This window comes from Lissotriton helveticus, chromosome 8, assembly GCF_964261635.1.
Source record: "Lissotriton helveticus chromosome 8, aLisHel1.1, whole genome shotgun sequence".
NCBI classification, from domain to species: domain Eukaryota; kingdom Metazoa; phylum Chordata; class Amphibia; order Caudata; family Salamandridae; genus Lissotriton; species Lissotriton helveticus.
Genome location: NC_136069.1, coordinates 1,723,917,930 through 1,723,941,743, shown reverse-complemented (window position 1 = coordinate 1,723,941,743; position 23,814 = coordinate 1,723,917,930). Strand labels below are relative to the sequence as shown.

The 23,814-nt window shown below is 45.8% G+C and overlaps 1 protein-coding gene across 1 annotated transcript in view; it reads right to left on the bottom strand.

The window, feature by feature from the left end:
* Window positions 1-23,814, bottom strand: part of LOC144774154 (NACHT, LRR and PYD domains-containing protein 12-like) — a 1,547,343-nt gene that overhangs the window by 1,362,309 nt on the left and 161,220 nt on the right. The window contains exon 2 of the mRNA XM_078659170.1: window positions 15,498-15,505. Coding sequence (XP_078515296.1) covers window positions 15,498-15,505 — 8 coding nt within the window. The remainder of the gene's footprint in view (window positions 1-15,497; window positions 15,506-23,814) is intronic.

Genomic DNA, 23,814 nt, shown 5'->3' with positions numbered 1-23,814 from the left:
AATACTTATCAAATATGCATTGTAATGGTATGCGTTGTAATGGTATGTGTTGTAAAGGTAGTATGCGTTGTAATGGAATGCGTTGTAATGGATGTTGCGTTGTAAAAAATGCGTTGTAAAGGTATGCGTTGTAAAAGTATGCATTTATGAAATACTGCCTAGAGAGATCGGATCCACTTCTATCTCTCTCCCCTTTTTGTTATGATGATAAATTAGACAGCGCACAGCTGTGGGAGTACTAGAAACACACCACCCACACATAACACACGCTTTACGACTACATTTCACATCCAACCAACATCTAGAAATGGAGGATGAACATGGCCTAACGTTTGGTGAAGAAGAAATTGATAAGATCCTGTCGGCTGTAAATCCTTTTGAAGGTCTCAGTAACAACGACCCAGGCCCCAGTGTGGGAGACTGGGATGAACTTACCAATCTAAGGAAGACACAGATAAGGACAGCACTACATGGCCTACTAATCACAGAATACTTAAGAAACAAGATAACGCCCCAAGGTCTCATCGTCAAGAATGAGCCCTTCATTTTCCAAAATGACATGGAATTCAAGAAAGCATGGTCATTAATCTCATGGCATTGCACAAGAGACTGGCTCGTATTAATAGTGAAAACAGCAACTAGGATAGCACAAGAGCTAAAGGTAGACATTAAAAAAATTGAAGTACAACTCAAAACCTATCAAACACCCACTGCTTTAAAGAAACGCTCGATGAATTGAACCAACAAATGTCCGATTTTGAACTCACTCTCAAACAGAGTAAGTTTAATAAACTTAAAAAAGATAGAGAGCATTTTTTCAGCAGAGAGAGCCTATCCCTACACCAAGGCAGATTATGTCGCCAAAGATAACACCAGTGATACCGACAGTGTCGGATCCGATGGTAGCTCTACCGGGTCCAATTCTAGTGGCTACCAACAGTATAGATACCGCAGATGGGGCAACAGACAACAACGACAACAATACCCCCACCAGAGAGGGTAGAGAGGTTACCAAGCACCCCCACACTACCAACCATTCCAAGGCCACCCACAATATGCTCCTTCCCAATACGGCCCGCCACAGATGGGTCCAAACTACCAACAGTGGACCCCGGAAGTTACAGGAGCTAGACATAACTAGCATCCTTTTTTAGGGATGGGCCCCGGCCCCAGACGGGGCAGGAACAAGAAAGGGAACAGTGTGAGTTGGCAGCAAGAGGGCGGGGACAAAACCGACCCCAGAATGAATACCAGAAGCATGACCGGTGCCCTCCAAAACCAACTGTCAACGAGCAAGAGAGGGGCCTAGTGGTCAACATCACCCCTTGGCCGCTCTCAGATATACAGAACTAAACAAAGGACTTGGTTATGTTCCAACCAATAGGATGGACTCTTTCAACCTACATGCAGAAGTACAGGAGTTTATCGGAAAATCAAACTCCAAACCTTTTTTCGCAACCAAGAAACCCCCCAAAATAACTCAGACACAGGTCTGAAACCAAAGTCTAACTTCACCCCACCAGATCCCTTACTACCAGTGGAAGTGCTGGTATTTGAGAAAGTGCTAATGCATTTGTTGAGCATTCTAAACACCTCTAATTCCAACTGCTATCAAAATACTAACCACAAAGAGCAAGAAGTTATGAAACAACTATTTAGAATTTGGAATTTAAAAAGCATTTATAGAGTGCTCGTGTACTAGGCAGTTTCTTGGCGCTTAAAAGCAACAGTGGCAAGAACAAGCAGACAGAGAACAGTAGGCTAGCAGTTAAACGCTTGCTGGAACAAAAGGGTTTTTAAGGCCCTACGATATTCCATATAGGAGGGCAAAAGTCTTATTGAAGGTGGGAGGGCATTCCAGAAGGTGGGGGCCAGAACTGAGAATTTCTGACCACCAGCTCTTTTCTTCTTAAAGAGTGGTACTGCCAGCAAGCCCAGGGAAGAGGAGCGAAGAGCTCTCGGCGGGCAGTAATTCGTGACAGCAGAATTGATAAATGCCGGGGCAGTGCCCGCTCGGGCTTGAAAAGTAAGGCATCCCAATTTAAACAGTGCCCGCTGTTTAATAGGAAGCCAATGAAGGGCTCTCAAGAGAGGGGTGGAGTGGTGTGACTTAGCCAGGCCATAAACCAGGCGAGCTGCCTGGTTCTGGACCAGCTGAAGGCGGTGAAGGGCATATGCGGGAGCACCAATATAAATGATGTTCCCGTAATCAATTTTTGACAAAACCATGGCCATTATAATCAATTTAAGGGCGGGAACAGAAAAGAAACGGGATATTTTCCTGATGGTCCGTAGAGAAAAAAAACAAGAAGAAACAACTGAGCTAATGTGTGAATGAAGTGTGAGTTGGTGATTAAGGATTATGCCCAGCGTTTTAACTGATGGGGAGGGAGTGGGGGGGGCACCCAGGGATGGTGGCCAGAAAAGAGGTGACCAAGGATTGCTGATACCGCCCGTCAAAACCAGCTCCGTTTTGTCCGGATTTAGTTTAAGATGGTTCGTATTCATCCATTCACGGATGAATAGCATCACGGACTGGAAGCCGGTTTGACCTGGCGAGTTTGGGGACAAATCAAAAATAAGTTGGAGGTCGTCGGCATAATTATACACCGCGACCTCCATGTGCTGCAAAGCAAAAATAAGAGGGAAAATGTATAAATTAAAAAGTAGAGGGGAAAGGGAAGAGCCCTGGGGAACCCCACAAGAGATTCTACGAGAGGGAGCAGCGAATTCTGCCAGGTGGACAGCCTGGGAGCGATCAGACAGGAAGGACTCCAGCCAGGCCAAGAGAGAGCCCTCGATGCCCGCCGACTTGACACTGCGCAAAAGGATGGAATGGAGCACCGTGTCAAAGGCGGCGGACAGATCTAATAAAACGAGGGCCTGGGGAGCGCTGGAGTCCAATCCCTCCCTGAGTCGGTCCAGGACTGAAATGACCACCTTCTCTGTAGAATGGCGGGGGCGGAAGCCTGCTTGGCAGGGGGCGAGATACTTGCTGCCCTCAATGAAGGAGCTTAAAACCTGAGTAAGATGGGACTCAGCAATCTTCCCTAAAAAAGGAAGGAGGGAAATTGGCCGATAGTTGGCCGGGGCACCGGGGTCTGCCCCGGGTTTTTTTAGAATGGGGATGATCGTAGCAGCCTTAAAGGAAGAGGGGACAATGCCCTGTTCAAATAAATTGTTTAGTAGGGTAAGGGCGGGAGAGGGGAAATCTAGGAAGATCTGACTTAGTATACGTGCTGGGCAAGTGTCAGCGGGGGAACCAGATTTCACCCGTCTGAGAAGAGGGGGGAGTGAGTCCAGAGTCAGAGGGGGAATGTGGGCTAAAGACTGGCTATTGGTGGGAATGGGACACTCACAGAAAGAGGGTGAGGGTGGGGGGATATTAGCCTTAATGATAGCCACTTTTTCTATGAAAAACTCATTAAGTGAGTTACACAAAGTCTGTGAAGGGGGAATTTTTGACTGGGTCCTGTCAGAGGCGGCCAACTCATGGACCATCGCGAAGATCTCTCGTGGCTGGTTCTCAGCCGCCATAATGCGTCCAGAGAAGTAGTCTTTTTTTGCAGCTAAAATATCTCGCTGGTATTCAGAAAGGGCTGTGACATAAAGCTGCCTAGCTGAAGGACAATAAGCACGGCGCCATACACGTTCGGCTTGTCGCACTGTAAGTTTCTTGGCTTTTAGGGCTGGACTAAACCACTTATTGGCATTGTGGACACGGTTGATAGTTACCCGCTTAAGTGGGGCTATATGGTCGCAGGTTTTGACAAGCCAATTGTCCAGTGTGGTGACCTGGGAATGTAGAGCAAGACCCCCGAGGGCCGGGAGGGAGGAGCGGAGTAAGCTACACAAGGTGGGGATGTCAACTCGACTCCAGTTCCGGGTCCAAATGTTTTTGGGATGACGTGGAGGGGCTGGGGTGTTAAGGGCCAGCGAGAAGGACAGGAGATGGTGGTCCGACCAAGCACATGGCAGTACCGAGGGCGCCGAGATGGGGATGTTAAGGGTCCATATCTGGTCAAGTATGTGCCCCTGCCTATGTGTAGGAGTATGGACATGTTGAAAAAAGTTCAGACTGAGGAGTAATGCGGTGAAATCTTTGGATATTGCATCCTCAGCAGGATCGCCGGGCCAAAAGTTAAAGTCTCCGAGGACTAACACTGAGGCATTATTGATGGACAGAGTGCCTAGGAGTTCCTGAAATGAAGTAATAAAACCAGAGGAAGATTGGGGAGGGCGATAAACCAAAACACAGGTAAGAGGGGTTTTAAAGGAAACAGAGCGTACCACTAAACAGTCTGACGTTGGCAGGGTGGAAGAAGCCAACGTCTGAAATTGTAGCCCCTCACGCGCTATTAGAGCAACTCCACCCCCCATCTTCCCGTTTGGACGGTCAGCACGGAGGGCAGAATACGAGGGCGGAAGGGCCGCCAGGACATCAGGAAGAGAGTCCTGGCGATACCAGGTTTCCGTTAAGAAGAGCAAATCAGAGCTCTCAGTGTCCAGCAGATGGAAGATGTCAGTTTGGTGCCGCACTGCGGATCTGGTATTCAGCAAAAAAGCAGAGGTGGCAGGGATTGGGGTAGGGACACGTGGGCTAGGCACAGGCGGTGTAGTGATAAAAGGAGCAGGTCTGGGACCGGGCTGGAAGGGGCTAGAACGGGCAATACCATGTGCTGTGATACATGCGAGTGTGGCGGGATCAAGTGAATAGGCGGTATGTAGAGAATGTAATACTTGTGAGGAGTAAGTAAGCAAATGGGCATGATGGTCTGCCCCTGGTCCCGGCCTGGCGCGGACGGGCGCAGACGGGCAGGACTTTGGCACGACTTCGGCGCGAAGTCGGCGCTCCCGCTGCGCTCGTCCACTGCGCTTCCGCCATTGCGTCATTAAGTACCAGGAAGGAGAAAAACACTAGCCCGCTGACCTGCCAATCGGCCAGCAGGGCGGAAGTGAGGATGTGGGGGCGGAAAAGGGATTTCGTGCTCACGTGGCCACCGCCGCTGCAAACGGCACAAGCCGTGGCGGATCGGTCTCTGGAGCCTAGGTACAGTAATGTAAAGAGAAGCGTTGCGCCGAGGAGCGGCGATCAGAGGCAAGTAGATAGTAAATTGTTAGCAGGTCAACAATTTAACAAACAATACATAAGGCAAAGTAAAAACAAAACACAGCGCGATATTTCTAAAAATGTTTAAAATTGAAAGCCAGAGAAGCGCATAGCCTCAGCAGCCTTTCTCACCAGCTGTTAGCGCCGAGTGCCGGCTACGCTGTACTTTTAAGTAGTAGCTATCAACAAATAAAGAACTGACAATCAAGCCCGCAGACAAAGGCTGTGCTATAGTGGTACAAACCACTCCAGCCTACAACCAGGAGTGTCTGAGACTCCTAGCTGATAGGAGGAACTACAAAGTATTACCAGCAGACCCCACGGAATCATTGCGTATCTCCATAGGGGCCATGGTAGAAGAGGCACTGTCGCACGATTGGCTTTCTAAAAAGGAGGCGGAATTTCTGATCCAAAAGAACCCAAAGACTCCAACCTTCTACAGTATCCCGAAGATACATAAAGACCTGGACCACCCACCGGGGAGACCCATAGTCTCCGGCATCGGCTCTATTTTAGAGCCTTTGTCAAAATTCGCAGATGCTTTCCTACGACCCCTGGTCCAAGCCACTGACACATATCTAAAAGATACCAAAGCGGTCCTCCAACTACTTAAAGACTTACCATTCGATCCAGCAACTCAGCTATTACTGAGCCTTGACGTGGAAAGTCTTTACACCAGTCTGCCTCACGATGAGACTCTTCTCATCATAGAAGAGGTCCTTTTCTCAACCACATGGCGTTTCCAGACACCAAGAAGTGTTGTCATGGAATGCATCTCCAGAGCATTGACAAAAAAATGTTTTCGAATACGAAGACACACTGTACCTCCAAAGTCACGGGACCAGCATGGGTAGCACATTTGCCCCGAGCCTGGCCGGACTCTACGTCCACCATCTAGAGTCCACGAAAATCCTCCACCAAAACAACCCTTTCAGAAACAAGATCTTGACATGGAAGAGGTACATAGACGATGTGCTGGTCATCTGGCAGGGGAATTCACAGTCAGTGACAGAATTCCTCACGTGGCTGAATGAACAGAAGAAATTCCTAAAGTTCACACACTCAGTATCCAATGAGACAATGGTTTTTCTAGATTTAAACATCTATAGCGAGGATGGCTTCCTCAAAACCATGACACATTTCAAACCTACGTCAAGGAACTGTCTGTTACGATTCAACAGCTTTCACCCTCGGCACCTCTGAGAGAACCTTCCCTATGGCCAGTTTCTGCGACTGCGTCGCAATTGCAGTGACGTAGGCCAATACAAAGTACAAGCAGCCGTTTTAAAAACCAAACTACAACGGAGAGAGTACCCTGACAGAATCATAAACTCCGCAATGAAAAGAGCTCGCAACAACAATCGCGAGGCTCTACTAGAGGACAGGAGCAACAAAGAAACAAACAAAAACCGACTAGTCTGTGTGACTACATACTGTACCCTTTCTAATGAGGTATCAAAGTTGATTAACAAACACTGGCGCATTTTAACTAGTGGTGAACTTGACTTTGAAAGACCCCTTTTCGCCCACAGACGGGGGAAAAATCTAAAAGACATTCTAGTGCATACCAGGCCACAGAAAAAACACCAACAACAAACCACACTACATGGGATAGAGGGCCACCACCTATGTGGCAACTGTAGCAGTTGCCACCTCACCAAGAAAAGTCAACAACTGACCTTCAGGAATGGTAGCAAATGGGAATAACGCAAATTCACCAACTGCAACAGTAAGAATGTAGTGTACCTGATAACATGTCCCTGTGGCCTCGAGTACATCGGAATGACCACCAGAGCAGCTAAAATAAGAATAAATGAACACAAAAGCAATATTAGGTGCAAAAAGAGCACCACGAAAATGGCAGTACATTTTTTTACAGGCTGAACATTGTGTCAAGGACCTTAACTGGACAATAGTTGAACAACTGCAATCTGAAGTAGGATTATTCAAGAAGGAACAGAGATGGGTGTTCCGCCTGGGTACAAACAAGAATGGCCTCAACAATGAAATTCCTTGGGGGCAATTACGCTGAACCCCATTTGATCGCCATTTCTTTCAACACACTGCAGCTTGCAGCTGAATGAATCCAAACCTACGTGGGTGGCAAGAACCCCTTTCCACTGGTTGCCAATCACAGCATTGGACCCCAGTGGCTATAACACCCCCACACCTCCAATATGTTTATCTATTGTTTTTATATATATTTTTCAAACCCTCTTGACCTCGATTTTCATCATGTCAAAATCGCTTTTTATCATGTCTGAACTATATGCAATACGGAGAAAGTTTATTCCTAATACTGTGTTCACAACATCACAATAGCTCTGAGAGTAATTTCATACGCCAAACCTTTATGTTGTACATCAGCCGCCCTTGGGGCTCGAACACCACAAACAAAGACGGCCCCCTACAACAACCACGCATGCGCATCCAAAGAATTCCGGCACTGCGCATGCGCTGATGCACCATCTCAGGAAACAACAATCACGCATGCGCGCGGGGGGAATCCACAGCTCCTCAAACACACGGGGCAAAACAATTACCGGCATGCCCATGTTTGGGCAGGATGCCAGACCCTTCAGCCTTCTAATTCCCGACAGATTGGCAATCAACAACATTCTGCAGGTATATAAAGGGCGACCCGCTCAAGAACCCAGATCCAGCGGAGCCGCGTTGAGGGGAGGGAGACAGGCTCGACTTTCAGTAATCGTGAGTAACTAACCTGCAAGGAAGATGGTAACAGCAAAACCCTGGAAGTAAAAACCCTGAGCCCGAATCCTTGTTTGTCCACAGGTTGCATAATGGCCTGATTAACCCCCCACAAGCGCTAGGAGGCTCATGAGGTTTATCAAGCTCAAAACAATAAGTAAGAACCAGCAATGCAAACCTCTATTATTCATTGACCCTCACAAAAAACCATAAGCCATGGAAGAAAGTTAATATAGAAGGGTGTGCTTTATGTTTTGTGTGTTGTTTGTCCTGTCCTTGTTCCTTTTTTACAGGGGGCATGATCACTCATGGTATGGCAAATTTTGTCTAGATATCGGCTTCTCATCGCTTTGCTGTAGACACATTGCCAGGAGAACCATGAATAGTTTTGTGAATAATAATTACAATGCATAATTCCCTCCTTTTTCCTTACAGGAACGCCAATTGGGCGAGAGACTACGAATACATTGTGAATTAGGTACAAATATACCCTTGAGTTCACTTTTCTGTATAATACACTTTTATCACATGTGAGTAAGGTGGGGATTTGCGCAACCCCGTCCTGAAGAAGGAGTTTTAGACTCCGAAACAGGTCGACGCACTAGCGAGGTTAATGTACATCACTATACATTAATAACCTCACACCACACCGATTTTAACAATACCAGCCGGGGGCATATTAAAAAATGTTTCTTTACCCCTCACCCAGGTATTTTTAAAAAAGAATGTATCACTTTCCAAACCCCACTACTCACAAAAAATCACCACCCTACACACACCACACATAGACTGTGTATAAGTGCTCCCACGTAGCCGTAGGTAGTAGCATGCTGCATCCCGTAGAGGGGTGCGAAGACCCCGATGATGAAGCATGAGACCAAGGGTCCTTTTGGTGTGTGAGGGGTATTTTAAAAACACTGAGTGCTCCCCACCATTGTAGGGGCCACTGTTGCTCTTGAGTGGATTCTGTTTTGTTTATGAAGTAGCTGAAAGGTGGACTTTGTGAATTCCTCCCAGATAGACACAATAAAGAGATAGGTGTGTCTGGATGGACCATCTGCTGGCAGGAGCTGAGTACAGCCCCACTTACAACTGAATAGCCTGTGCTCTGCCTTCACACAAAGGGCCTTATCACCCTGTATTGCCACTGCAGCCTGCTTGGAACCAAAACAGTCAGTAAATCCCATGCACTCTAGAAAACCTTTCCAGAATCTTTTCTCACATTTTAAGAGAAGGCCACCAGGGTATAAACATAGGGCTTCTTTCCAACTTTTCAAAATACTTCTGGACCTGTGGACACTCTGCCAGGAAGAAGGATTGCTATGCTGCTACAAGGACTGTCATTCTGCTGGACTGCTGCTCTGGACGAGTTGCTGCCCTTCTGTGCTAATCTGCTGCCTGCTGACCTCTTGCTGGGGAAAAAGGACAGGGTCTGAAACACAATCTTGAACCCTGGACCCAGAGAGACTCCAAGGGCTTGTATGCTGGCCTACTGATCACTGCCTTAGGAACTTAAAAAGCTCCTCAACAGCTCCTGGACCTGTTTTCAGGGAATTTATGTCCCCTAGAGGTGCCTGTCAGGTCCTGGACCCTGAGTGCTTCAGCTGGACTAATCTGGGACTCTAACCGACTCATGCTCCATCACGGACAACTTAAACTTATGTTTTGAGGTGGTCCAGATCGAGCGGATAGCCACAGATCTTATGCTTTTTAGGCACTAAATTGCAGTTTAGTCTTAAAAAATTCATAACTTCGGTTCGACTGATTGGATTTTTTCTAATCAAGTGTGGGATAGTATTTGTTTGGTATTTTCATAGTTTTACTATTTGAAGTGTGGCACAAGTAATGTACACATTGCCTCTGAGTTAAGCCTGACTGCTCTGTGTCAAGCTCCTAGAGGGCTGGGCACAGGCTCATTTGGGATTTGCTTGTGCGGTGCCCTGACTAGGATGGTGGTTGTTAGTTGAACAGGGTTCTCACCCAGGCAATCATTAACCCAATATTTAACACTGGGGATCAGCTCTGTGGATGGGCTTGTGTTTGTTCTGTGCCATACAGTGAGTTGGTGTCCACTTCCACCTCATGTCTAAGGTCATGATCCTGTTAGGTGCGTTACGCACGGGGCACTTGCAGTCATTTCCTTCGGTGGTGTTTCTTTCTCTTGCCGGGACCCCATCCAATCATGAGGAAGTCGGACTGCTACACGGATGAGTCTAGGATTCTGACATTCTAAACGCAGTGCTCTCATTAGATACAGATAGATTTTTATTTTGTTTTATGATATATTGGACTTCGGGTTTGTGCATGACGCCTTGCACGCATTTCTTGTGAATCAGTGGTGTCATACTGGGTTTATGTGGCGGTGTGACATGCCCTTTGATAAATACCAATTATAAATGTTCATTAGTTCCTTAACAATCCCCTGAGCTGCCATATCTGCGGCTTTGCGTCAGGGACCTTGGCCCAGCAAGGAAGTTGCAAAGGGAAGGGGATTGACCACACCAAACACTGGAAGATGGGGCTAATTAACTGTAGATCCCTTCCAAAACATTCAACCGAGATCAGGTTACTGATTGACGAGAAAGACCTGGAGGTACTATGCCTCACTGAAACTTGACTTCGAGAAAGCCCCATCCCAGAGATTGTAAGTACCCTCCCCCAGGGTTTTGAGATATACCAACTCGATAGAGTGGGAAAAGCAGGAGGCGGCATTGACATCATTTGCAAATCACATCTGGCCTGTGTTATTACCCCCTTAATACTGTCAATTGTGAGGCTCTTGCCTTTAGATTGTCCCTCACCCAACCTCTTCCTTTTCAGGAAGTCTTAATCATAGGCCCCCAGGACTTGTGCGCCTTTCTTAGAGGCTATCCCGGACATCTTGGCCAGCATGATTATAGTGAAAAGGCGACTTTAATGTTCATCTGGACAATCATACAAATCCATCGACCAAGAGATGCTTAGCTGACCTTGATGCCTTACAACTAACACAATTGATGCATCAGGCCACTCATGAAAAGGGCCAGACTTTGGACCCTTTGTTTTGCAATGACTCTCGACTGGAGAAACCTCCCTATAGCTAAACCCGAAGATGTCTGCTCAGTGCTCAGACGCAAATGACCAAGGCTGGCCCCTGAAGCCTGGCTTACAGACCTTGAGGCAACCTCTCCACAAGATATAAGAGATACAGAGGAAGCCCATAAAAATTGGTTAACCTGGATGAATCGATCCGTGGATCTGAACTTTAGGAAACCAGGTCCAATAAAGGCAAAAAATCCCAACAGATCTTCCTGGTTCAGCCCTCAGTTGGTCGCTCAAAAGAAAAGCTGTAAAAAGCTAGAAAGGAGTTGGAGGAAAACGTATGCCCCTGAGCTCAGAATAGCATATAAAGTAGCTACTCAGCAATATCACAAAAACATTAGAAAAGCAGCATTTGTTGCAGAAAAAATATCAAAGTCCTCTAATTCTTCAAAGGAGCTGTTTAAGATTGTAAAATCTCTCACAACAGTTGAATCAGGCGCCCTCCTTTCTCAATGTTCTAAAGAGAGATGTAGTGGGTTTGCCACGATTTTCAAGAGTTAGGTGGAAAACGTTTACAACTCCCCTCATCCAAACTCAAGCCAAATGTCAGTGACAACCAAGGTTTCTATGAGCCCTCCTGAACTCCCCATTAGCACAGAGCAGTTAGTAACCTCCCTTTCCCTGGCTCTGTTTAGATATCCCAAACTAAGTGAGGAACAGGTTGGCTCCCTTTTTACGGAACATTAAATCAGGGTCCACCTCACACCCTCGCTCAAGGGGGGAACTGCGTCTTAACCAAACTTACTAGTTTCATCTCTGTCTCTCGAAAAAGGCGTAGTACCCAAAGAGTGGAAGCATGCCATTGTAGAACCGCTGTTGATAAAACACCAACTGGACCCCGCCTTTGTGGCAATTGACCGTCCGATCTCACTGCAGCCTGATCTGGGAAAGATTGCGGAGAAACACGTGAACATTTTATCTCATATTTTCTGGGAGATAATGGCATCTTACACCAGACCCAGATGGGATTCCGACCGGAACATAGTACGGAGTCAGCACTACTTATTGTCACCAAAAAATTAAACGCATACTAGATCAGGGAAGAGCGGCTGCTATTGTGCTAATAGATCTAAGTGCAGCCTTCTACATGGTAGACCACAAAATCCTTGTCAACAGGCTTGAAGATATTGGGATTAGAGATACAGCCAATCAATGGGTGGCCTCGTTCCTGAGCGACAGATCCTTTCAGTGTATGGAGGCCGGCATTCTGTCAGACACCTTCTCAGCTCCTTGGGGAGTAATTCAGGGATCCTCCCTGAGCCCGACCCTTTTTAATATTTATCTGAGCCCACTGGCTCATATAGTCAGGAGTTTGGACTCTCCATTTTGTCATATGCCGATGGCACCCAATTAGTGGTTTCGATAGCAGACACCTTTAATTCAGACCATAGGTAACTAACCCCTTGCCTGGAAAAAATAGGAACATGGATGGCCGACTGTAGTCTTAAGCTGAATAGGGAAAAATCAGAGGTTAGGATTTTGGGCAGTAGCTTTAGCCCATGCTCAGAGATCCCCATGTCAGTAAACTGCCCCCGAGTACCCTAAGACTTCCATAACAAATCTGGGGATGTGGCTCGATCAGAACTTAACCATGGAGACGCAAGCCAAAAAATTGGCGAGTACCTGTTTTGGGATACTCCGGATGATTAGGAAAATTCTGAGTTTACTCCCAGAGAACTCAAGAAGGATGATGGTGCAAGCCTTGGTAGATTTGAGACTCAACTATGGCAACTCGTTATACCTTGGCTCCCCCAAATATGTCACTGATAGGTTACAAGTGGTACAGAATGCAGCAGCTAGACTGCTTCTCAGGATACCCAGGCACCGATCAGTAAGGGCGTCCTTGAGGGAGCTATATTGGCTTCCGGTTCAGGCCAGGATTAAATTCAAGTCCCTCTGCCTGGCCCACAGAGCCATGTATAGTAGAGGTCCTGCCATGTTACAAACTCTGATCTCCCACTAGTCACCCGCCCGCTGTCTCAGATCAGGGTTGAATTTTTGGATGACCACTACTAGAATCAAGAGATCTAGGTGGGGTGAGTGATCGCTCTCACACCTGGTGCCCAACCTCTGGAACAGTATGGACCAAACTCTGGAACAGTATGGACCCAGTGCTGCGATTGATTAGAAATGAACAGTCCTTTAAAAAAAGCTTAAAACATGGCTGTTCCCCTAATTTTTACACAAGATAGTCTCCTTCATCTGTTCTTGAGCTGGGATGCCTATGGATAGCCATGCGCTCTATAAATCCATAAACCTAAACCTAATCTTTCGTGCTTCCCATATTGGGAGGCATACATGCCTCCTTGATACAAACTAAAGCTAATTCTTTCAGGTCACCACTGGAACGTAGACTCCCCCAACTCTTCAGATAGAAGACTGAGACTAAGTCCTATTTAGCCACAACAGTCTAGTTGCATATATCAAACCAACATTGACTATATCAGGTAGAAAAGAGACCTCATGTGAAATTGGAGGATAATGAGCCCTTAAGCAAAACCCACACCCCTTTCTTGAATTTAAGATTTTTATTTGCCTTGACATCCGCTGACATGATGTATCTATTCAGCCTTAAATATTGAATGGGGTTTTCTGCCTCCCTTCCTCTGCCATGTTTCTGTGTCTTTCTTTCAGCTGTGTTTTAAGTGGGGTACCCATTTGGCTGAAAATTGAATACCAATGACGCCTTGATTCTGCCGTGAAGGGAACGGTCAACACCATCTCACCTGGAAGAAGCTTGGGGGGAACAGAGAGAGCCTCCCGTCCCTGGGCCAAACGCCACCGCTGCAGAGCCGCAGAGGCTGCATTGCTGACCCTACCAGCGCGACCGCAAGGTGAACAGCGGACCCGGGACTACAGTTCCCAGAGGGCTTTGCGGGGGCGCAGAGTCAGTGACGCTGCAGGAGGGCACCAGACCGGAAGAGGCAGGGCAGGGCTACCCCCTTAACATCTGGACTTTGAGGATTCCACACCAAGGACTAAAAGGTACTGTGGGGAAATGGGGGCTACTAAAAGTAAAAGTAAATCAAAAGACGCGTCCCTGTGTTGACTTGTCCTGCAGAGACTAATTATCTGTAAATAACAGACTGAGGCTGTCTTTAGTAACCTATTAGATTAAGCAATGGGCAAGAGAAAAACTATGGAAGGTGGAGTACAGTCGTCCCATCCCAAGAAGGGGAAAAAAGCAAAAAAGGTTATGCATCCTGGATCCAATTGTACTTTGACAAGAATCGAAACTATCGTCAGTGATTTTGAGGAGATTCTGACAGGAAATTCTAGTACCCACCAGGAGCAAAACCCTGACCCACTTTCAGAAGTATTAAAACAGCAGCGAGGGAAAGTGATCCCAGCTATTTAACAAAAAAAAAACATATATCCCCCCAATTTGCGAAGTACACAATCCATTAGAAGGCCCTGCCAAGTTGGCCCAGTTAGAGGCGTCTAAGGAGATTAATTTACTCAGTGCTACCCCAGAATTCACCGCTTATGAGACACAAGAGAATACAGGGGAGATAGTCATTAACTGTGTTAACAGATTTGCTGTTCTAGAAGGGGAATCAGGAGACACCCTGGATGTGATTGTCAAACAATTGAGAGGGGTGCTAAGGCAAATGGGACAAGTGCTGATGGTTATGGGGGTTGGTATCAAAGGGAAGGAGTGACGGGCTATTACTGCTCTTGACGGAGCAGAAGGTCCAAGCTCGGTGTGCCCAACTGAGACGTCCATACAAAAGTTGTCGTGCTGTTCCTCATGGAAAAAAGAAATACAGTATGTGATGCAGGTGGATTAGAACAGGGTAGCCTGAGGGTAACCCTGGGAATCCATTTTGTTGGATTTAATGCCCTCACACACCCTTTCAGGTGTCATGCTTCATCATTTGGGCCTGCTCCTCGTTGGGTCGGCGGTGCAATACCCAACGGGCAACACCTCATAGAGGGGCTCTTTAGCGGAGATCTTTTTCCAACTGCCGTATGGATGAAGTGCGGGTATGGGGCCAAAACTAAGGGTAGACGTGATTTAGTGGGTTAAAATAAAGCTAGTGGTACCGGGAATACTTTATTCAGAAGGGCCACTGCTTTAATTAAAAACGATTTCCTAGAGGAGAGTAGTGGAAAATAATGTTTCCCGCTCTCATCTGGAATTTATTGTAGTCCGGTCAACATGTTTCTCGCTACTGTGAGGTTTGTTGAGCGATTCTTCAGGACCAAGGTGACTATTTAGCAAGTATCTAAGAATGTAAGCAACTGTCTACACTGTTACCCTGGAGTGTGATGTATGTATGCTCGTATGGCTACCACACTAGTGGGTGAAGGGATTATGGGGGTTGCCCAAAATGTTCAACCTCTAATATAGCTCTTTTAAAGAAATTAGAGAATTTAGAGAGGGACATACTTTCTATAAAAAAAATGTTGGAAGTATTATCCCAGAAGGATAACACCGATAGGGCAAAAACCCCGCAAATTGCTACACCTGCAATAGTATTGACACCATGTACCCCAACAGATCCTCTAATCCCCTGCAAACAACCAGAAGGTGGGCTCGCAAAGAAAGGGTTCCTGCACCAAAGACCCCATGACAGGGACTCTTCAGCAGGACAGCATAGTCTTAGTTCTAGGTCATATGCTGAAATTATGAGAACACGGGGCACAGCATTTGGTAATAGACCTGCACACTCGAGTATACAATCTTGCAAGGATACTAGACCGGGTGGCAACGGAAAGTCTAGGGCTGCTCCAAACACTCCCCTGCTAGATAATGCTAAAAGAAACTCCAAAGCGATAGTTTACATGACTGGGGTCCCAAAACCAAATATGAAATCTGGGTGTGAAACAAGAGAATCTATCCAAAATAAAGTAATTCATTGGCTCCGACATGTGAGGGGATGCAGATCTATTATAAGGGAGGATTTGACTTTTGTCAGAAGATTGTCCTTGCACAGTTCGCACACAGACTGTATCGAAATTCAACTGTGCAATGAAGCATTGGCAGAGAACCTAGTGGCTCTCGAGTTTCGGACTTGCCCCCCCAAACAATCCAATATCCAGATTAGATGCCTGCCCTCATGGTCCGTAGTGGGGGTTAATGACCTTTCAGATCTAAATAAAGTAGACTGACTATCTAAAGACAATCACAGTATCTCTCCGGAATCCAGCCCCCTACTGATGTCATGGAAAATACCTGTGGCGCAACTAATGCGCTTTTTAGTTCGCCTCCAAGGGACCTATTGAATCAGGAGAAAAGGGAGCTCTACATGGGAGGGGAAGGAAATTCAGAGACGATCCGGATACTCTCCTGGAACATAGCAGGCCTCAAAAAGAAACTGGCCATTCCAGAATGGAATAAATTCATTGACAACTATGAGGTGTGCATGTTCCAGGAGACATGGAGCACAACAGCACTGTACAAACCAGGGTATTCCACCTTTTTTATTCCTGCGGTAAGCCAAGGGAAGGGTCGCCCTTCGGGGGGACTCCATATCTGGGTCAAGGTTTCATTGAACTGGGATTTCACTGTTCACAACACCAACTCTGAAGATATTCTACATCTATCCTTTAAAGGACCTTTGAATGGCAATAGAATAGAGCTGTTCAATGTATATGCTAGAGGATCCCCGGGGTCTACAAACTCTGCCACAATAGCATCACTAGAACTGGCCTTAACAGGTATCCCCCCTCGATCTAACATAATTATGGGAGGTGACCTGAATTGCACGTATGAACCCTTAAGTGAGGAAGATCTACTGGGGTCTAATGAACAAGATCTGAAACACTTTATTCCTGTATTGACTCTAAGACCAATTAAGAGATGGTCAGCTAGGGCACTACAAATTAATGCTCTAACATTGGAATACAACTTACGTGCACTAAATGGTAGAACACCCTCGGACCCAGATGGGGCCATGACCTTTAACAGACTCAATGGCCCCTCGCGTATTGATTACATCCTCCTGGACACAAAAATATGGGGGAATGTGGTCGATATGGAGGTTAAGCAGATGCCGAACAGCGACCATACTCCCCTCTGCATGGAAATTAGATGGGACTGCAAGAGGAAGATAAGTGATCCACTATTCACCAAAGAAGTAGTTCCATCAAACTCTAACCGCAGGTTAAAATGGGATTAGGTGGCTTGCCAAGAGAATATCCTGACCAGTATAGGCGACTTGGTTACATCAAAGAGCGCGGAACTATCAACGCTCTTTACTGTGCAGGATGAAGGATTTGAATTAGATCTCAGTGGAATTTATGGGGATTTAATACTAAATATAGGTTCATATTTTAAGGTTAAAGCTGCCAGAGGACACAAAAATAAATTAGTTAAAAGTGGTAATTTATGGTTTACAGCCAACTGCAGGGAAAAGAGAAAGGCCATCTCACTGGCTCTTCACAAAAAAGATCCTATAGCAGTAAGGATGGCCAGAAAAGATTACAATAGAACCATAGAACTAGCAAAACGTGCATGGGAGGAAGACCACTGGCAGGAACTCAAAAGGGCGGCTTCTGAAAAGGATTCTACTCTATTTTGGGACCTAATAAATAAACTCAATAGAAGGGGAATAGAGTCTGTCCCAAATCACATAACCGAACAGCAATGGTATTCCCATTTTTTACATCTCTATTGCTACGAGGCTGACTCAGAGCAACCACCAGATGCCGAAACAGAATTAGAACTAGAGCATGCATGTATTAACTCAGTAGATCCTTTTACACTAACAGAGGTCCAATTGGCCATTAAAAATATAGCGCCTGGGTAGGCTGCTGGCCCGGATGGCCTGCCAGGCAATTTACTTCTACATGATCCCACTCTATGGGCTAATTTCATCCTTCTTTTGATGAACCTTCTCGTCCAAGGCCACTCAGTCCCCGAGTCATGGAAAGGGGCAGAAGTGGTCACAATATACAAGAAGGGGGCCAAAGAGGACCCTGCCAACTACAGACCTATAAGTCTGATTGATGTAATTCAGAAAGTGGTTGGCAGGGTCCTCATCTCTAGAATGGTATCCTGGTTAGAGGAGGGAAATATCCTAACACACTTACAAGCAGGGTTCAGGCGGAAGGTGGGCACGATGGACCAGGTTTTCAGATTTGCTGCGACATACTGGAAAACCGTACCCGTCGGGAAAGGCTCATTATATCTGGCCTTTATAGATCTCAAAACCGTCTTCGACCTTGTGCCCCGTGCCAAACTATGGGAAGTACTTCAGGACATGGGTCTCCCACGATACCTCCTAGAGTTGATAAAAAGACTACATGATGGCACCTACGCAAGAATCAGATGGGGAGGACAGGGCGAACTGACCAGGAGGATACCAGTGAACAGGGGGGTCTGTCAGGGTTGTGCGATGGCCCCAACTCTGTTCTCTCTCTTTGTAAATGGGGTGGCAGACCATTTGAGAGAGGACCCAGCCGATGCCCCAACCCTGGCGGGCGAAAAGATACCGACCCTCCTCTTCGTGGACGACACCCTCCTGATGTCCAAAACTCCCTCTGGCCTTCAGAAACACTTAGAAAGGTTTAACTTGTTCTGTGAAGAACATGGTCTAACCATCAACACAACTAAAACCAAATTGATGGTACTATCCCAGACCAAAAAACCCAGAAAGATCAATGTTGCCCTCAATGGAACTAGGCTAGAGGAGGTGGATGCTTTTGACTACCTGGGAGTAAGGGTCAATCATAGAATGAAACGGGACACCCATGTGGCCAAAATGCTTTTAAATCTTAAAAGAGTGTCAGGGGCTATTTCAAGAGATCACCGAGCCTCCTACAGCAGACCTATCGCCCCTGCTTTAGCCGTCTATGATGGGAAGGAATTGGCCGCTGCAGTCTATGGGTCGGAATTATGGGGTTTCGACAAGACTGCAGATCTAGTTAAAGCTGAGAATAAGTTTCTAAGAGATCTAGTCGGCCTCCCACTCTCTACCCCTTTAAAACCACTTCTTCATGATATGGGTCGACGATCAATCAAAGACATAGTTTACCTCCGCCCATTACTATATTTAGTGCGTCTAAGAAGGACCCCAGAGTTGGCAAGCTATGCAGCAGTCTTTGATGAGCTAATTAAATTGAATAGTTAAAAGAAGATCGTATGGCTGAATACATTGAGGGAGTTGGTTAACAATCTAGGGATGAGTGAAGCGTGGCTATCCCAGTTTTCCCCCCGAAAGAAACGGTTAAGAAAATCTACTGGAACTGGGTGCAAGATAAGGATCTAAAAGACACCAAGTGGGGCACTCTAACTGACCAGTTCCTAGAGCACAAACCGGAGAGGAAGCTGGAACCCTTTTTAGATTTCATTAAAATACCTAGAGACAGAACTCTTTATCTAAAATTGAGGTACGGGACACTTCCCTTGAATGAATTTACTAAACGCTGGAAACCTCCCTTGTCCCACCAAGCTACTTGTCCAGGATGTGCAAACCCCACCGAGTCCCTAGCACACTTTCTGTTTGCTTGCAGCACCTATAGGGGGGTCAGGAAAAGATGGCTGAAACCTGTATGCAGGGAATTAGGAGTGAGGCACTGTATGATGGCCCTCCGAATTTTGACAACGGACACAACATCTATGATGGTCATCTGTGGAGTAGCAAAGTATTTGGGGAGAGCCTGGAAGATACGTTCAAAGCTTATCCAGTCGAAAACGAGCTAGTAAACTAAGACTAATTAATCTGGCTGATTATGGAAAGATTATCACTGCACTTTATGTCCTATGACCCTTAAAATACAAGGTCAATATATACATTTAAACATATTTTTATTCCTCCTGTATTATGAAATATGATCAATATGAACTTTATTATTTTATAATGAAATTGTATCTACTTTTATGATAAAAGTTTATCGAATAAAGTATAAAAAAAAATAATAATACCAATGATCAGGTAACATTTTATTTCCTGCAGACCTTCATATGTTGTCTCTGTGTACAATTGATAGCCAGATCACTAACCTCTTGTGTATGTGTTTTTTGTTTGTATCTTCCAGATGAGATGCTGTGTTACACATCAGTCATATATACAGGCTACAACTACTCAACAGCCAGTATACACATTTGTTTAATATTAGTCTCATTATTGGTATGCAGAGTGACTTAATTATTTTTGGTCCTGAAGAATGCCCTGACTGATGTCTTTGAAGGGCAGAAACATGTTGACCTCAATCAGGGGTATATTTGTTGATAACATCTAGGCCTAGATGTAGGTAATTTTATTTTACCACTTCTTAAATACCGAATTTTACTGATTCGGTATTTAAGAAGTGGTAAAATAGAGGGGGGGGGATGTAGGTACTACAGAATCGATAAATACCGAATCGTTAAGATTCGGTATTTACCGATTCTGTATATACCGATTCGGTAATGCCCATTGATTCCTATGGGCATTGAAGCCCATAGGAATCAATGGGCATTACCGAATCGGTATTTACAGATTCGGTAAATACCGATTCCAGCAAGTGTGCAGGGGGTGTCACTTTGACACCCTCTAGCACCCCAAATACAGGCATGTGTGCCATGTGGCACACAGACATGCCCTAAGGGCATGTCTGTCTGTCACATGGCATAGGTGTGCATGCACACATGTGCATGTACACCTGGATTCGGTATTTTACCACCCAATTGGATTGGGTGGTAAAATACAGAATTTGAAAGGCCTTTGGGACTCAGAAGAGTCCCACCTACATCTAGGAGTTACCGAATCGGTAAAAATATCGAATCGGTATTTTACCGATTCGGTAAATTTACCGAATCGTTAAAATTGGCCCCCTACATCCCAAAAACCCATTTACCTGTCGGTAACGGCCGAAATCGGCCGTTACCGGCCGGTAAGTGGCCACCTGCATCTGGCCCCTAGTCCTCTTCGTTTTTATTCCTGTCCAAAGGCACCGCACAATAAAGATATTTGGTCCCGTGGAGACAGTTTGAACACCTTTTGAAATTTCTTTTTGGACTCTGCCCTTCCCTCATCATATTTTTGGTCCCCCACTATAAAACACCTACGCTCCACTTCTAGTTTGGAAGAGTTGTAGCCCACACCAGTGACCTTACGGCCCTGGTGTGAAGAAGGAACCCTATGATGAAGCATGTCACCTTTAGGTGAGTGAGGGTTCTCTTCCTTAGAAATGTCTCTTTTTGCCATAAACAGGACACACAACCTCTTTACCCTTTTATTATATCACTATTAATTTTAGGAGGTCCCTCTTCTATGGTTTCCCCTTTATGACATAAGATTGATATTATATCAATTGAATTGATGGCCTCTAGTCAGTTAATTTGGTTTAGCAGCATTTGAATCTGACGGCTAGGAAATCCCCCCTTTTTTTCTTAGTTCACTAAGGTCCATCCAGCCGCATAGGGCCAAACCCTTTTGTTGCTATTATGCAAAAAAAGGGTCAGCATGTTTCTCGCCTCTGTATGTCAGTCAGTAATCGTGTGGCGATTCTTCAGGACCGTAATAAAGAACCTACTCTACAATTGACTAGATCCAAATCATGACGTAGTGATCAGTCTCACAACAGGTCAAAAAGTAATGGTGTACCTTAACCTGGAGTAAAAGAATTACTGGAACGTAAAATGACAAATCTTATCACAAACATCATAATACAGTAAACAATATGCTACCCTCAGGCATTTACCAATTCCTTTGATTGTATGCCCCTACTGATGCAGATAGCATAAAAGCGTACCAACAAGCATCTTGTGGTGCAATGAGCTACATCCTGGAATAGCATATACTGAGGCTAACTTTGATTATAAACTGAAACTTACTCAATTAGGGTATCACAAAAACACCATGAGGAGAGGACAGATGAAGCACCTGATTGAGCTCCCTGTGGGGAAGGAAAAGCACACGGCTTTTTGAATATTGGAAGCGTCTTACAGTGGCCACGGAAAGGTAACACTGATGCTGTTAGTGACTTACTTGGATGCGTAATAGCTTCCTCCATGAGACCTGCCCTAGCTGTGTCTCTTCGGTGTCAGCGAGACCGGAAGGCGGGAGTTGTTTCAGACGTGCCCTATCGTGAATACGTCAGGAACACGACTGAGGGAGGTGCACTAGACCATCGATCTCAGGTGCCATCTTGGAATAGAAAACTTTGTGATAAAGTGGGTACGATACAGGTCAATGTATTGATGTGGGAGTGTGTAGTAGTTATTGCTTTAAAGTACTTAGAATGTTGCTCTATTAGGACCTTCACTGTGTGGGGGTTCCCTACAGAGCGTTAGGGTTTTGGTCAATTGAACTTTGGACGCTGTCTGAGCTCTGCCTGAGATGGCTCAGCAGACCAAATATACTTTGCGATTCCTTACCTGGCTCCTTCGTCTCCCTCACTACATTGTTTTGTGGTGACGAATGCTGGGCCATCTACATGGACCTTCCAGTGTGGTCTCCCTGCTTTTCGGATGATTTCTGCTGCTCCTGTGGATCTTCGACAATAGATGGTCCTTCCAGAGTTTGTGCAGGGTGCCGGTGAGTTGCAGTGTTCTTCTCAAGCAAGCTGAGAAGAGTCGACATACAGTGGGTAGAGCGTGGATTTAGAGGAGTGGGCCGGAATGCAGGGAGGGCACTGGGTTTCACCACGACAAGGTGACGACAGAATCAGGAAGGCGTTAAGGCGCGCTGACGGAGCACGTTTCCTCAGAGTTTGGAACACAAGGAGGATGCTGCGTTCAAGAAATTCTCCAATGACGTGTCTACGGCTTGACAAAGCATGTATCTAACTGGTAGTGGAACGCAGAGTTGCGGTACGTTCCAGTCTACGGAGGAGTTCAGTGGCAGGAGAGTCTACTTCACAAAGGCTCATCTCTGGGGGGTTTTTGTTGATCTGCTCCGAAAAGTTGCTTCACGGTGTGCCTCACAGGTCGTGTGTGGTAGCGCTGTTCATGAGGAGAATTACGAGTTTGGTTGGAGCCCTGCTGTTTTTCTGGTACTGTAAGTGCATTGACCTTAAGGCCCAAAGCTTATTCCGGTACGGTTTGTGCTGCTGGGTGTCAAATTTTAACTATGCACATTGTCTTTTAACCCCTTCACTGCGGCGGCTATTCCGCCGCAGTGCTAAGGGGGGCGGGGTGGCCGCGCGGCGGGGCCGTGCTGGTGACGGAACCGCTCCGTCACCAGGAGCGGTTGAGCTGTGCTCATACCGGCCTGTTCTCTGTGTGGGCATTAACTTACCACTAAAAACAAACATGTGACATTCCATATTTATCAGTCTTTTTTTTTTCTTCTATCCTCCATGCCTTATATAAAAGACATTTTCTCACTGCTTTATCCCAAGACTTTGGGTGGTGTTGTGAAGAAATATGCAAGCAGTTGCACCTCCACCTGCATTTTCGGAAACACCAGGTGACCCTCCCATTAAGTGGAAACAATGGGTTGATGGGTTTGAGACATATTTAGGTGCAATTGGTGCTAATCGTTTCAGGGCTGAAAGAAGGAAATGCTTTCTGCTTCATTTGTTAGGATTCAAAGGCAGGGCTATTTTGAAACATTTGTCTCCCCCTGTTTTTGATGGAGCAGACATTCTTGATGAGTATCAAGATACTGTGAAAAGACTTCAGACCTGGTTTGATGTTCAACCAAGTTTGGTTTTGTTGTGACTAGTTCAGAATGCTGGTTAAGATGTTCATACTTATATAACCTCTTTGAGAAGGTTAATTTCTGTGTGCCAGTTTGATAATTTTGCAGGCCAATTAGTAAGAGACCAATTCATATGTCATTGTATTGACAAGATAATCAAGCAGAAGCTACTGTCAATGGGAAATCCAACGTTGGAGGACACTATTAAAATGACCAAGAGCATTGAAACATCTCAATTGTCAGCTAAGGAATTAGAAGACGAGAACAGTGAGCTGGTTTCTGTTGTCAAAGTCATGGATACTAAATAGACTAAAGACAGCAAACCTTTTGACAGGTCAC